This window comes from Cydia strobilella, chromosome 14, assembly GCF_947568885.1.
Source record: "Cydia strobilella chromosome 14, ilCydStro3.1, whole genome shotgun sequence".
Lineage (NCBI taxonomy): Eukaryota > Metazoa > Arthropoda > Insecta > Lepidoptera > Tortricidae > Cydia > Cydia strobilella.
In genome coordinates, this window is record NC_086054.1 from 11637609 (window position 1) to 11653950 (window position 16342).

General features: G+C 34.6%; 2 protein-coding genes across 2 annotated transcripts in view; one reads left to right on the forward strand and one right to left on the reverse strand.

The window, feature by feature from the left end:
- The window catches only part of LOC134747214 (E3 ubiquitin-protein ligase UBR1), a 49103-nt gene extending 45256 nt beyond the window's left edge, over positions 1-3847 (reverse strand). The window contains exon 1 of the mRNA XM_063681812.1: positions 3565-3847. The gene's annotated coding sequence lies outside the window, so the exon portion shown is untranslated. The remainder of the gene's footprint in view (positions 1-3564) is intronic.
- A 473-nt stretch (positions 3848-4320) lies between these two features.
- Positions 4321-16342, forward strand: part of LOC134747215 (ecto-NOX disulfide-thiol exchanger 2-like) — a 32009-nt gene continuing 19987 nt past the window's right edge. The window contains exon 1 of the mRNA XM_063681813.1: positions 4321-4784. Within this exon, the coding sequence (XP_063537883.1) occupies positions 4439-4784 (346 nt within the window). The 5' untranslated portion in view covers positions 4321-4438. The remainder of the gene's footprint in view (positions 4785-16342) is intronic.

Sequence of the window (16342 nt, forward strand, 5' to 3'; positions counted from 1 at the left end):
AATGATGACATTGCCTTACTTTGTCATTGTAAATGCCATGCAGCTTGGCCTAATTCTAACTTTTCTACACTCATAGCAGCAGTTAACCCTTTGAAAGCCACACTTATATCTATAGCGCGTCATGGTAAACCTTTTTGGAAATATTGCGCATCTATGGACGTCTTCGGCAGTCAAAAGGGTAAGATAAAGATTGCAAATAACTGTTCCATGAGGGCAGACAGAATAGAGTGTATAGAGAGTTACTGTCATGGTAAATTATGTAGCCACCATAGACATAGTATATACAACGTAGCCACCGTACACAGTACATTTACTGCCATCTTTCGACAGCTTTTAGCACACCATTTGACTTTGATCCTTATTCTCACTGATTCTTTTCACTGATATGTATTAAATCTGTTAAATATCAAAAAGTAACGCCATCTACTCGACAGAAGGCCAAAGATATGGCGCCATTGTTCGAAAAGATTGCACCATACCTTTGGACTAGTGCGAGTAGATGGTGTTTCTTTTTGATATTTAAGAAATTAACACATATCCGTTAAAGAATAAGGAGCAAAGTCAAATGGCGTTCTAACAGTTTAAATCTTCTGTCAAAAGATGGCAGTAAATTTACTGTAGCTACATAATTTACTTTGACAATCCGCCTCTATTTCAAATTCTCTGATGAGGGCAATACATGACTTGTTGATGTAGTAATCCTTTGTCCAGCTAGAGACTTGGCTGGTATGATAATGAAAGTAGTGTTATGAAAATAGTATCACAGACATACCACGCGTATAGATCAGTGGCGGATTAGCCACGTGGCGAAAGTAGCAAATGCGCACCTAAGCATTGTGGTCGTAAATAACCTGTTTCACTTCATTCACTGCGTCCGATAAAATTAAAACAATCCATGGGCCCCATGATAGAATATGCTACAGGCTTAATCCGGCACTCCTATAGATACAAAATTAAGTAGCACTACTTGTTGAGTTATCTGTTTAATAGCATTGTTATCAGCATGCCATTATGATAATATTTTAACTCACGATCACACACAAGCTCAAGTCTTTTGTTTTGTTATAAATGTTATAATATTTTATTGCTTGCAAACACACACAATTGTGGCATGTGATATGAATATAGTGATAACTTTATTTTTAAAAGTAAGACAGAAAGGTATTAATAAAGGATTCTGTAATAAAAATTTGTGCATAGTAATATAAGAAAATTAAAATTTGAAAGAACCTATTGACTTACTGTTCTGATTAAAAACACACTAGTCTATTAGAAAATAAATAAGTAACACATATAATATACGATTATTTTTAATATAAAAAAAAATTGATACCTTATAATTTGACATGCCTCACGTAGTATATTATAAGGCAAATGGGTCACCCCCGCCGATCTCTGTTTATAGTAGTGGCCATGTGATCTTACCCTGAGCGTGATTCGACATCTAATGGCTGTATTGGTTTGGTGACGTAAAGAGAAAGCCTACCGACTAAGTAGGGACTTTGGAATTACAACTTTCCATCTCAGGTTGAAGATCATAAGTGTAGGCACTAGGGATTGCTCCCGGTACTGAGTTTGTATGGCGAGAACCGGGAAATCCCAGGAACTCCCGGTTCTCGCCATACAAACTCAGTACCGGGAGCAAACCCTAGTAGGCACCAACACCCCTCTATGCACAGCCAACCTTCTGGCTGTTCATAAATCATAAAAGCGTTCAGTGCCCCATTCACACCCCATCATTATTTACATTCGTTATTTATTTAATTCCAAAACTTAATAATAATAATAATAAAAGACGTTTATTCAAGAAGTTGTAACATAGGTACATAATAAAAGTACACGATAATGCTTACAAACTAATTGAAAGGGAAGGTGGCTCAGCTGATGTCTTCTAAACATAGTAAAGTTAAATAAATAAATAAAATACATACATTTATAAGATTTGTGAGTACAAATAAGACCTAAGTTTTCAAGTAATAAAATTAATAGTAAACTTTTCAGTTCCAGGGAACCCCAGGGGACCAGTGTGCAGGTTCGACGAGTGATAATAATCTACTAAAAGCGATACTATTCTACTTTTTGCAGACAATAGTATTTGATGTTTTTGATCGAAACCTAATTGAGAATGAGTGAGTCTACCTCCTACTCTTAGGAGACCATGGTCGTCAATAAATGGATGCAGTTTTAAAACTGATTTACTAGGATTTAGTTTGTTATTTTGAATAGCATTAAGCTCGCGAGAGAAATGTGTTGCTTGCTCGTAGCGTAGCACGCGGTATTCTGCATATTCTAAGTCATTTGGAGTTCCAGGCCTCAGATGCAAATTTTGTATTAGAAAAGCTACACCTCACTCTCAAATCATACCAATTGGAAAGAAAGAGGGTCCCAAAGGGACTTATTTAGTTATAATATATTTTAAAGCTAATAGAATGCAAGAAAAAAAAGTTATTAAGTAGGTGTACATAAAATAACAACTCTCCCTCTTCTCCCTTTAATATAAGATTTATTGTATCACATTTTGTCAGTTTATTATTTTTAATAAATAAATCAACTTATTTTACAATGCAACATAAATACTTATCTTATAAAGCATGGCACTGCTGGCCTTTTGTGTCTGGCAAATATGTACGTCTAGCTATAACAGGAAGTCAAGCAGGGTCATCAAGTTATAACAAAGTATTATTTTGCACATACATGGTGGTTGGAAGGATTTCAGCATTTTTATAAATGTGTTGTAGTCTTGGTGATAAATGTTTCGAGTGGATCTATGTTGTTTTGTGAGAGCAGTTTAATATCACAACTTTAACCACAAACCACTTTGATTGGTTGTTTGTCTATTTGCCTCTCAAAACTCATTCTCAAACGAAAACTTGAATTTCTGTGCCTGTGGTAGACCCCCGGGCATTTCACCCTACACTGGTTCACTGGATTTTTCTATGAACTACTCTTGAAGCGTAACACTGAGCTGGTTACACTGTTGCTTTGAAAACATAGTTATCTAAAAATAAAGACAAAGAAATTATAATTTGTTTGTAATGTCTTTATTTTTAGATAATTTTGATGATATTTCCTGTTTTTTTTTCAAGTGTAATTGTATCGTGTTATTGAGTGTCAAAAAATGATCAGCTGTTAATGTAATGTCAATATAGAGATGGAAAATGGATTTATTAGCCTCAAAATAAGTAAATAATTACTTTACTACAAAATGTTCAGGATTATATCAGCATTTTAAGTTAATAGATGGATAAATAATGATGTCAAAACTAGCAGATCAAACTGTGATTTTCTCAGCCTCTTATATGAACAATCAATAAAATAACTAAGTGTCAATCGTTACTTACGTGAAATCATTATATCTTCGGGTACTTATTCTGAGAATTTCTAGATAATTCCAGTTCACATTAAGAAGCTGAACGGCTATAAATGTTCCGTATTCGTAAAACACCAACAAGAGTGAAACCTTAGATTTATCTAAAGAAAATAAATAACTACATAGCCGCGCCGATTACACGCGCGACTGGATATAATTCAATTGGAACCACAACAAAAGAAAATATGTCTCACCTTCACTTTCTCAAAATTGTTTCATCCACCTGCGCTCTCCAATGTGCAGCCAACAGCTCGACTATGATAAACTGCTAAATATAACACTCAGTTCACTAATACCATATGTTTTCAAATATAAGTACATCACGGATTTTCAACTATGATCTCGAATCTCGATGATTAGCACGATTTCACTGACTGAAATTTTGACATTTACCACACAATGCAATTTTCACATTTAGTCAATTACTGATTCAAAGGTTCACAAAAAATATGTGATAAAATAGATAAACGATACAAATTTCGAATGTTCTGCCTACTTTTTCCAAAAGTGTCCAATTCGCTAATATTTATTTAATAAAAATATAATGAACTCATCCGACGACTAAGGACCGTAGACTAAACTGTAAACGTCTATTTTTTTCTTTTCTTATTATTTAGTTTAGAGGGCTATACAGCTGTTGCGATTCATCAACACACTTGGGAGCCTACCGCAAACCACGTTCGATGTGTTGCTTTTCTGTCGCACTTGTAAATTTGTACGTAAGTGCGACAGAGAGGCAAGACGTTGTAGGTGGTTTGCGGTAGGCCCTCTAACGCCAAATGATGCCAAGTCAGCCAAGTAGTTTGCGTCTAAGCCTAGCTTAAGGGAAAAATATGTGCTGTATTGTCTTTTGATTGTCTTGTTCTTTGCAGTTCTTTGTTCTGTAAAAAAAAAAAAAAAACTACGCTGCAGTGCTGTAATGTTGTAAATGTTGTTTTATCCAAATATTATTATTCAGCTTTAATTATTCTGAATTCTAAGATAAATTGAGTTGTAGTTTGGAGCTTTTATCTTTGTCCTGTGTCTTATTTGTGTCAATTAACGTTAGTGACAAAAAAATCTTTAAAAATGAATCCATGGGGAAATGAGCAATTCCCAATGCCCCCTAACATGATGGGACAGCCAATGGTGCAAATGCATCCACATCCGCCATTGTTGCCTCCACCTATGTTGCAAAACATGATGGATATACCGAATAACATGGGTGGTATGCCGCCTGGGCCTCAAATTGGACCTATGCTGCCAGAAGGTATGCAGAGCGCCTCTCAGCAAGACGTTCAGGACCCGAGCGTGGAATCGAGCGAGGTGCAGGTGATTGAAGATGACACGCCTGCCCCGGGAACATCCAGACCTAGCCATGAGGGAGGACCAGGAAATAGAAGGGACTCCAGGAATAATCGGGATCGGGACAGAGGTACATACATTTAAATTAGGTACCACATTTCATTTTGAGGTTTTCTTATTGTTTTTTATGCGCGTTAAAGTGCTGTTGTGATATACGTTATAATAATAATAATAGGCGAGCCATTAAAATCTTACCTGACAATTTAGACGTGTGCGCCGCCATAAAAATTCGCGGCGGCGGCGCGCCGCAAATTTTTCGCGGCGTGGCTGGACCACGCCGGCGTCAAGGTCGTCGGGTGTTGTTCGCTGGTTCTTATTAAAAACAAAGTGGAGTTTTTAGCTTTTTTACTATATTTATAAAAACAACATAACATAATGCAATCGTTATTGTTCATCTTATAACCTAAACTGCTAAATACTAGGCCATCAAGAAAGTCAGGCAAGCTACACAAGTTGCACATCCTATATGCGTATTATAAATTACATGCTTTTTGACAGGTCTCATAATTATCGTGTATGAAGATGATTTTATTTACTCGCACTGGGTCTAATCGCGATCGTTTAGCGTTGAGAATCAATCCTGCCACTGAAAACACCCGTTCACTGGGCGTACTGGTGGCAGGTGTTGCCAGTACAGCTCTGGCTAGTGCAGCGATCCAAGGAAGAGAATGACGTTTTTCACGCCAAAACGCTAACAAATCACCATTTAACTGCTCCACTAGTTCTTTAGGAACCGCAGTAGCCAGATATTTCCAGCACTCCTGAAAAGCGGGATCTGTGGACTCATCGTAACTGAAACTGCTGTGTTATAATGACAGTTTATTCAAAAGGCTGGAAGTTGTATCGGTCTTTAAAGTACTTGGCATTGTGACTGGATCTGGTGTAGCTATGTCAGTAGGGTCGACAAATCGCTTGATCATTTCCGAAAGAAAAACTGCACGCGTGGTGTGCTCTTTTTCGAGGAAAGCGTCAATTTCCTTAAGACCAGAAAATCTAGAGTCTAGAAGTGCTGCGCAAACAATATTTTCAGTCAGAGGGAATCTCTTATCTATGTTAGATAACATATTATTTTTTAAAGACACGATAATTCGTGTTTCATCTTCAGCAGATACATCATCGAGTACGTGCTTTAATTCTGTCCTGAATACAAGTGCTAAATTTATAGAGGCGGTCTTTTGTGCAGACAGGACTTCGACAGCCTCACGAAATTTTTTCAAAAACCGTATCATGCCCTCTATAATGTTCCACTGCTTGAATAAGTTTTAGTTCTCCCTGTCCGATTTTCGTCAGCATTTCGTTTATCGGACCTCGATTGCAGAAATGAGCCAAACTCTCAAGCATGGCCAAAACACTATGCCAACGTGTAGGTGTCGACGTTTTTACGGTCGGCACATGGTTTACCTCACCGAACTCATTGTTGAAGGAGACAGTAGTTTCGGCACTACAGTCTTCGCGTGTTGGTGATGATAAGTCTTCGTCAACCATAGGCTCATTCTCGTCAAATTCAATATCTTCACCAACGCTATCTATTTCTTGCAGAAATTTACGTTGTTCTGTCTCCACCTCTATCTCTAGGTCCGGCAAACGATACCTGATGCTTTTGACAATTTTTTTACACTTGGTAACCACAGCATCAACTTCTGGGACGCGTTTTATCCCGTCTACTATTACAAGGTTGTGTAACCCATGTCCCAAACACAAATGGCCATCCAAGTTACCCAGTGCGATAGCTCGCTTCACATTAGATCCGGCGTCAGTAACGACATGAAGGGTTTTATCGCACAAACCGAATTCCGCCACCGTTTTGTTAAGCATCTCCAAAATCATTTCACCAGTTTTCTTGCCTTGAGCTAGCTTAGTATTTAATGTAAAGGATTTCAGCTCGAAATCTGAAAAAGAATAATAAAACTTTACAATTTAGACCAGCGGTGGAACAAAAATGGGTTTTGATAATATTAAAGTTTCTTCTTTTTCGATATGTCATTGTTAGCATGTTAAATAAGACTTTCGTAAAAAGTTAGAAATTTTTAGGGTGAGCGTTCGGATATATTGAAATATTTAAATTTTTGCTAATAACTTTGTAAATATAAAATTAAAGTTACAAAAAACTTTAACATATTTAATACCACTTTAATTTATACACAATATTCGGTTTTTAGAAATCTGGAACATGTGCTTTCTGGTGAACTTAAAAACATGAATTATTTTGTAAATAAATAATTAGAGTAGCTGATATTGCAAAATTACGATATTATGGATCAGCTTATTATACCTGTAAAAAATTAGAAATGTAGACAATGTGCTTCTCTAGATATTGAATTCTGGTTAAGCAGTATAGCCAATATTGAATTAAAGTTTGTAGAGTTAATATTAAACGGTCATGACAATGATCTTAGTTCCCACACAAAAGATTAGAAATATAAAATCAGTGCGTCACTAAATACTGATACGTATGCATTCCGTGCTTATATTTACGTTACATTTCAAACGCGCGGCATGTTCGCGCGCGCCGCGCTGTGCGCCGCCGAGGCAGCGATCAAACGGTATTGATATATAGATCAACGGGCTAGCGGGTAACCTAACCTTGCCAGACGCGTGCAAAAATTTTTTCCCAAAATTCAAAAAATGTTCTAAAATCAATCTGTAATTTTTAACCGACTTCAATTTCATAGAAGGAGGAGGTTCTGTATTCGGTTGTGGCTATTTTTTTTTATGTATGTTCACCGATTACTCCGATACCCGTGGTCCGATTTGAGTAATTCTTTTTTACAGGTTAAAATTAAGTATCTAAATGGTCATAAAAGTAATAAACCAGAACATTTGGTCGTGTCGTATCTTTAACCTTGCCAGGCGATCTAAAAAGTATGGCACTTACTTGCACGCAAAATTAAGTTTGTTTACTATACAAATTGTATGCATTACAAAGTTATCTTTGCACGCAAAATTAAGTTTCTCTACTATACAAAGTGTATGCATTGCAGTTATTTTTGCACGCAAAATTATGTTTGTCTACTAAACAAAGTGTATGCATTACAAAGTTATTTTTGTAGTACAGTAAATTAAAGACCACTAGGTAGGATGTACAGTCAGCAATACTATTCGCTTAGCACCTTTGCATACAAACTTCTATACAGGGGTGGTATCTTTTCTCTGCAGCTGACTGTACAATGTGATTGTAACTATGAGGATGGTGTATATTTATGATATATGAGGATATTTCTATTAAAAGTTATGTTAGATTTTGAAATTTTTATATTGAGTATATCTACTTATATAAAAAAATTTGAATTTTGGTTATGGAATTTTATATTATATAACATACAAAAAAACACAACAATAAACAAAAAAAAATAGGGCTGTATCTCCTAAACCGTCCGTCGCAGCGCAAAAATAATAAATTGTTCGTTCCCCTTTAAATAACACTTAATATATAAAAAACACAATAAATAAATAAATATTATAGGACATTCTTACACAGATTGACTAAGTCCCACAGTAAGCTCAAGAAGGCTTGTGTTATGGGTACTCAGACAACGATATATATAATATACAAATACATAATTACATAGAAAACACCCATGACTCAGGAACAAATATCTGTGTTCATCACACAAATAAATGCCCTTACCGGGATTCGAACCCAGGACCATCGGCTTCACAGGCAGGGTCACCCACTAGGCCAGACCGGTCGTACAATGAAACACAAAAAGAAAAAAATATCTTTACACGGCTGTATCTCCTAAACCGCGCGTCGCAGGACAAAAACAATCATCAAATTTTCGTTCCACTTTAAGAAACCCTCAATTAATATTTAAAAAAAAAAACAAAAAAATCCGAAAAAATCTTTATAAGGCTGTATCTCCTGAACCGTGTGTCGTAGCGCAAAATAATAAAATTTTCGTTCAACTGCAGTGGACCCTTCATTAACATTAAAAAAAAGAAAAAAGAAGAAAAAAAAAATCTAAACCGTGCGTTGTAGAGTAAAAATAATCTAGTTTTCGTTCCCCTTTGAGAAACCCCTAAGTAACATACAAAAAACACAATGAAAAACAAAAAAGAAAAAAACAAAGAAAAAATCTTTATAGGGTTGAATCTCCTAAACCGTGCGACGGAGCGCAAAAATAATCAAATTTTCTTTCCATTTTAAGAAACCCTTAATTAATATAGGTATAAAAAAACACAAAAAATCTTTATAAGGCTGAATCTCCTAAACCGTGCGCCGTAGCGCAAAATAATAACATTTTCGTCCGCCTGCAGTGGACCCTTAATAAACATTTAAAAAAAACAAAAAAAAAACAGAAAAAATATTTACAGGGCTGTATCTCCTAAACCGTTCGTTATAGCGCAAAAATAATCAAATTTTCGTTCCCCTATCAGAAGCCCCTAAGTAACATACAAAAAACAACGAAAACATAAAAGAAAAAACAAAGAAAACAATCTTTTTATAGGGCTGTATCTCCTAAACCGTGCGTCGGAGCGCAAAAAAAGTAAAATGTTCGTTCCCCTCTAAGAAACCCTTTTTTAATATGAGAAAAAACAAAAAAAAAACGAAAGAAATATTTACACGGCTGTAGATCCTAAACCGTGCGTCGTAGCGCAAAAATAATCAAAATTTCATTCCACTTTAAGAAACCCTTAATTTATATTTAAAAAAAATCTTTACAGTACATATGGTGCTACTTTCTCGCACTAGTGCGTCAAATAGCACTTTTCGTGCATATGTCGAAAGTTTAAAGGGCCATATGTACTGTAAAACGTTGTACGATACACGTGCGAATAGGTAATTCGCAACTCGTGTCGATTTAAAACACTCCCTGCGGTCGTGTTTTAATTTATCGCCACTCGTTTCAAATTTCCTCTTTTCCGCCCTTGTATCGTAAATAACTATTATAAGGCTGTATCTCCTAAACCGTGCATCGTAGCGCAAAATAATAAAATTTTCGTTCCATTGCAGTGGACCCTTAGTTAACATTAAAAAAAAGAAAAAAAAACAGAAAAATATCTTTACAGGGCTGTATCTCCTAAACCGTGCGTTGTAGCGCAAAAATAATCTAATTTTCGTTCCCGTTTGAGAAACCCGTAAGTAACATTCAAAAAATACAATGAAAAACAAAAAAGAAATGTTTGTATCTTTTAAATATTAAATATTAATTTTTAAATATTATTAAAGTGGAACGAAAATTTAATTATTTTTGCTCTTCGTTCCGACGCACGGTTTAGGAGATGCAACAACCCTATAATTTCTTTTTAGTTTTTCATTGTGTGTTTTGTATGTTACTTAGGGGCTTTTCAAAGGGGGACGAAAATTAGATTATTTTTGCGCTACAACGCACGGTTTAGGAGATACAACCCTATAAAGATTTTTTTTAATTTTTTGTTTTCTTCTTTGTTGTTCGATTATGTTTTTTGAATGTTACTTACGGGTTTCTTAAAGGGGAACGAAAATTTGATTAGTTTTGCGCTACAACGCACGGTTTACGAGATACAGCCCTGTAATAGTACATTTCGATGCTAGTGCGGAAAGTATGTCATTACCTCACGAGTACCGAGATATCTTGATATCGGGGCGAGTGAAGAATGACATTTCCGCACGTGTATCGAACGACGTTTTTTAATACAGTTGCGAAAAAATAAGAAAAACAACAAGTAAGGAATTCGAAACTTTTATATTATTAATTCTGTGACATTATTGACATTGACATTATGAAGAGGTGTTTTTTTAACTTTTATTCGACTAGAATGGATTTTGTTATTATTATTGAACCCACTTCATACAACATTGTAGACATTGTATTGTTTTACAAATATAAAACATTGTACTATTATTACCTAAATATCGTTATTAACGATTATTTGAATATCGTATATTTATAAAAACAATATCGAATGTTGCCTTTGGAAACTTAAAACATTCTTGCAGTAAGAAAAAACGCCTCTTCTTTGACAGGCGTTCCGTTCCATTCAGACAACTTATTAAGAACGGTTTTTCAACGTTAAAAAATAAACGTGTTATAATACTTATAATGATGAAGAAGTAAGTAATAAAATATGAAATATGCATATTTTTCGTATTCTTACATTAACAGTAGATTTTTATGTTAATTACGACGTTTAAAGGAAACTATATTAACACTCATCAATAAGTAGTCGTGAATTGTAACAAGTATAAATTTAAAAAAATTGGAAAAGTAAAAAGCACTAGTTCGCGAAACGTCGTAATCAACATAAAAACCTACTGTTAAAGTAAGAATACGAAAAATATACATATTTCATATTTTATTACTTACCTCTTCATCATTATAATACGTCTATTTTTTTATATTGAATATTGAAAAACCGTTCTTAATAAGTTGTCTGAATAGAACGGAACGCCTGTCAAAGAAGAGGCGTTTTTTATTTCTGCTTTAAATTTCCAAAGGCAACATTCGATATTGTTTTTATAAATGTACGATACACAAATAATCGTAATTAACGATATTTGGGTAATAATAGTACAATGTTTTATATGTACAATTGTCTTATAGAACATGCATTAAAAAAAAATCTTTCATTGAAGTGGGTTCAATAATAATAACACCCAGCTAAAAAAACACCTCTTCATAATGTCAATGTCAATGATGTCACAGAATTAATAATATAAAAGTTTCGAATTCCTTACTGTTTTTCTTATTTTTTCGCAACTGTATTAAAAAAAACGTCGTTCGATACACGTGCGGAAATGTAATTCTTCACTCGCCCCGATTCTTGCCACTCGTCTGCGGCTCGTGGCAAGATATCTCGGTACTCGTGAAGTAATGACATACTTTTCGCACTAGCATCGAAATGTACTATTCTGTTTTTTTTTTGTTTTTTTTTTTTTAATGTTAACTAAGGGTCCACTGCAATGGAACGAAAATTTTATTATTTTGCGCTACGATGCACGGTTTAGGACATACAGCCTTATAAAGATTTTTTGTTTTTTTTTTAAATATATCAATTAAGGGTTTCTTAGTGGAACGAAAATTTGATTATTTTTGCGCTCCGTCGCACGGTTTAGGAGATACAACCATATAAAGATTTTTTCTTTGTTTTTCTTTTTAGTTTTCATTGTGTTTTCTGCATGTTACTTAGGGGTTTCTAAAAGGGGAACGAAAATTAGATTATTTTTGCGCTATAACGCACGGTTTAGGAGATACAGCCCTCTAAAAAAAAAATTCTGTTTTTTTTTTCTTTTCTTTTTAAATGTTAATTAAGTTTAACGAAAATTTTATATTTTACGCTACGACCCACGGTTCAGGAGATACAGCCTTATAAAGTTTTTTTTTGTTTTTTTTTTTGTTTGTTTTTTTTTTTAAATATTAATTAAGGGTTTCTTAAAGTGGAACGAACATTTGATTGTTTTTGCGCTACGACGCTCGGCTTAGGAGATACAGCCGTGTAAAGTTCTTTTTTTTCTTATTGTGTTTCATTGTGTTTTTTGTATATTAAAAGTGTTTTTTAAAGGGGAACGAAAATTTTATTATTTTTGCGCTACGACAGACGGGTTAGGAGATACAGCCTTATATTTCTTTTTTTGTATATATAATTCCATAACCAAACTTCAAATTTATATATAAGTAGATATATTTAATATAAAAATTTCAAAATCTAACAATTTAATAATAGCGTCGTAGCGTAAAATAATAAAATTTTCGTTCAACTTAATTAACATTTAAAAAGAAAAGAAAAAAAAAAGAATGTTTTTTTTTAGAGGGCTGTATCTCCTAAACCGTGGGTTGTAGTGCAAAAATAGTCTAATTTTCGTTCCCCTTTGAGAAACTGCTAAGTAACATACAGAAAACACAATGAAAAACTAAAAAGAAAAACAAAGAAAAAATCTTTATAGGGTTGTATCTCCTAAACCGTGCGACGGAGCGCAAAAATAATCAAATTTTCGTTCCACTAAGAAACCCTTAATTAATATATTTAAAAAAAAAACAAAAAATCTTTATAATTCTGTATCTCCTAAACCGTGTGCCGTAGCGCAAAATAATAAACATTTTCGTTCGCCTGCAGTGGACCCTTAATAAACATAAAATAAAAAAAAATAGAAATAAAAACAGAAAAAATATTTACAGGGCTGTATCTCCTAAACCGTGCGTTGTAGCGCAAAAATAATCAAATTTTCGTTCCCTTAATAGAAGCCCTTAAGTAACATACAAAAAACACAATAAATAACATACATCATAAATATACACCATCGTCATAGTTACAATCACATTGTACAGTCAGCTGCAGAGAAAAGATACCACCCCTGTAAAGAAGTTTGTATGCAACGGTGCTAAGCAAATAGTATTGCTGACTGTACATCCTACCTAGTCTTTAATTTACTCGTCTTTAATTTACTGTACTACAAAAATAACTGTAATGCATACAATTACTTTAGTAGACAAACTTAATTTTGCGTACGAGTAAGTGCCATACGTTACTTTTTAGATCTTCTGGCAAGGTCAAAGACCCGACCAAATGTTCAAGCTTATTTTTTTGTGACTATTTAGATACTTAACTTCAACCTGTAAAAATTATAGATTGCCTCACGAACATTTTTGGAGCCCTAAAAAAATCTTAAAAAATATAAGGGTTGATTTAGCCCCGCTACCCTGCAGCCAGACCTCCAGTGCTGAGTTAGGGTATGATAGGAGAAGTATCAGGCAAATTTTCAGCTTGCCTCAAGGACCTACTCCAAAATGTCTACCAGCTCTCGGACCACTAAGTAACTACAAATAATCAGTCCACATAACAAACATTTTGTACTCATTTTGAAGTCATAATTACATTAATTTCACGTAATATCGGCATCTAATTTATGTGCACGGTAAACAAACTAATGAATGACAAGAAAAGACAAGCAGCGCTTACGAAGTTGAGCGGGGGGTGGGGCGACCGGGCGAGGTACCTATAGGTATAGATAGATACGAATGCTACGATAGGCTCCCGCGTGCCGCGCCGGCACCTTGACGGACCAGCGCGGCGTATGTATGAATTTCGCGCCTTTTTAAATAGATTTGGCTATAACAATGGAAGCTACACACAGAAATTTCTTACTTTTCATAATATGGTTGCATATATTATTTTATAGTATGAAACTTATCTTTATAGACTTTAATTCAATATTGGACCTTACAGGACAAAAAACGCATATTAAAATTTAAGCAGCAATCATATTTTTCGAATTTTTCGGCTTTGTCTATTAACTTAAGAATTTAGAGATATTATTGTGGATTTTTAAAACTTTAATTCAATATCGACAAAATAATAAGCTAATTTTAGTTTGACAAAGAAGCACGTTAATTTTTTTTCTAAAAATGTAACAGTTTAAAGCGTCATACATAATTTAAACGATGAAGCTTAAACTTTGCACTTTAATTCAATATTCAAAAAGCATCAATCAAAATATATAAATACCTAATTTATACCTAACGCTCGTTCTAACTTTTCGTCTTAAATTACAAATATGCTTAAAAACATGTCCCCTGCCATATAAGCATCACTTTTCCTTCTTTAGAATTATCATAACTTTAAGGTCAAAAATATGGTCCCACTATCGGTCTAAATTACCTAGATTACCTAGAAAATAATTTAATACGCACGTTTATTTAAGTTTTAAATGTGTTTAAGCGTAGAAAGGTTTGGAACTTTAAATTTATAATACAAAACAGGTCCATTGCCTCCGAATCTTATAATATGAAAATAAAATTTACATTACGCTTACGCACACAACTTTTCCTGTACAATATATTTAGTGAAAATCATGTTTTACACACCAGCAGTTAAGTAATGTAGCGTGAATGTAATGTAGTTGAGACGTCTGTAACGATCTGTCCATAGATCAAATGTCACCGAAACATGTTTGGGAGAAGATTCTTTTATTTGTTCTTTAACATTTTTCAGCATCATTTCATAGACATCATCCAATGCAGTCCGGCTTATAGTATATCTTGACGGCAAATCCTGGTCTGTCACAATGATATCATATTTCTAAAAAGTCATAAGCAAAATGTTAGACCCTGTAAGTATTAATGAAAATAATGATCTTGAACAAAAACACTACGTAAATTAATTAACGTACCTTAAAGAAATCTATCATGCCTTTATCAGATACAGCATCGAAAGGCATTAAAGATCGACAAAACCAGAGGGACAAATCTTGTCAGATATGCTATCTGTGGATATATACTCTTGGACAGCTAAGTCATGGCGGCTAAGCTTGTACTTAATTATATCTTTAATAATTAATACAAACGTGTTTACTATCAAGAACTGTTTTATTTAATATATAAAATATATAACATGGCGCTGCGGATATAACGGTATGTCAAATAAAAAACTTCAGGGACAAATAAAGAAAACTTGTATGGGACGCCATTTTCTATCAAAAACTAAAAATGGACATGTTGAGGCCGCCGGCGCCCCTGAGTCTTACAGGGAACAATATTAAACAGACTTTCCAGGATTGGAAGCAAAAGTTCCAACTCTATTTTGAGGCGAGTGGTGCGTCGGAAAGATTGTCGGAAAAACAGCAGTGTGCACTCCTGCTACACAGCGTGGGTGATGAGGGCCTCGTGGTATACAACACAATCGAAAATAAAGAGAAACTGACATATCAAGAAATACTGAAAAAATTGGAAGAACACTGTAGTCCACCGAGTAACGAAACATACAATAGACACATATTTTTCAACAGGAAGCAAAAAACAGGTGAAAACATAGAAGATTTCGTGACTGCACTCAAAAAACTTAGCTTAGATTGCAATTTCGAAAAACTCAAAGATGGACTAATTAGGGATCAGATTATAATAGGATTAATTGACAACGAACTGAAGGAAGACTTACTCAGTGTAACAGATTTGACTTTGGAAAGATGTATCAATATGAGCAGAGCGGCTGAAACTACAAAAGCTCAAATGGACAACATTAAGAACAAAAATGAAGTAGCAAGAATAGAAGTGGGAGCGGGACAAAGAAGAACCATGAAAAAGGAGCACTCTAGTGATAAAAGGCAGCCCTCCAGGAGCAGAACAAGAGACCAGTCATATAGCAGACAGCAGGGTCAAGCGCACACCAGGGACCATTCGTATGGTAGACAGCAGGGTCAAGCGAACACCAGACGACCTTGTGGCAAGTGTGGCAGACAACACGGATATGCAAAGTGCCCAGCATTCAACAAGAAGTGTGTGAAGTGCGGCAAATACAACCATTTTGCGGCTATGTGCCTAAACAAAAACTGTGGCTCTGTAAGTAAAAAAGACTGGTATATGAAATTAAAACTAAACAATGTAGAAACTATTTTTAAAATTGATACAGGTTCACAAGTTGATATAATAAATTCTGATATTGCTCGTAGATTGAATTTGACAGTGTGTCGACCTGATGAGGGACTGACTAATTTTGATGGTTCAGCAATAGAAATAGAAGGAACATGTAAAGGCACAGTAAAATATAAGGATAAGGAATGTTTCACAACCTTGTATGTTACAAATTGTTGTAGAACAGGTGTCTTAAGCTATTACAGTGGAGTGAGACTAGGAGTTGTAATACCTGTAGAGATAGTTAATGAAAATGTAAACAGTATAGTGCAAAAATATAACAATTTGTTTTCAGGTCTAGGGG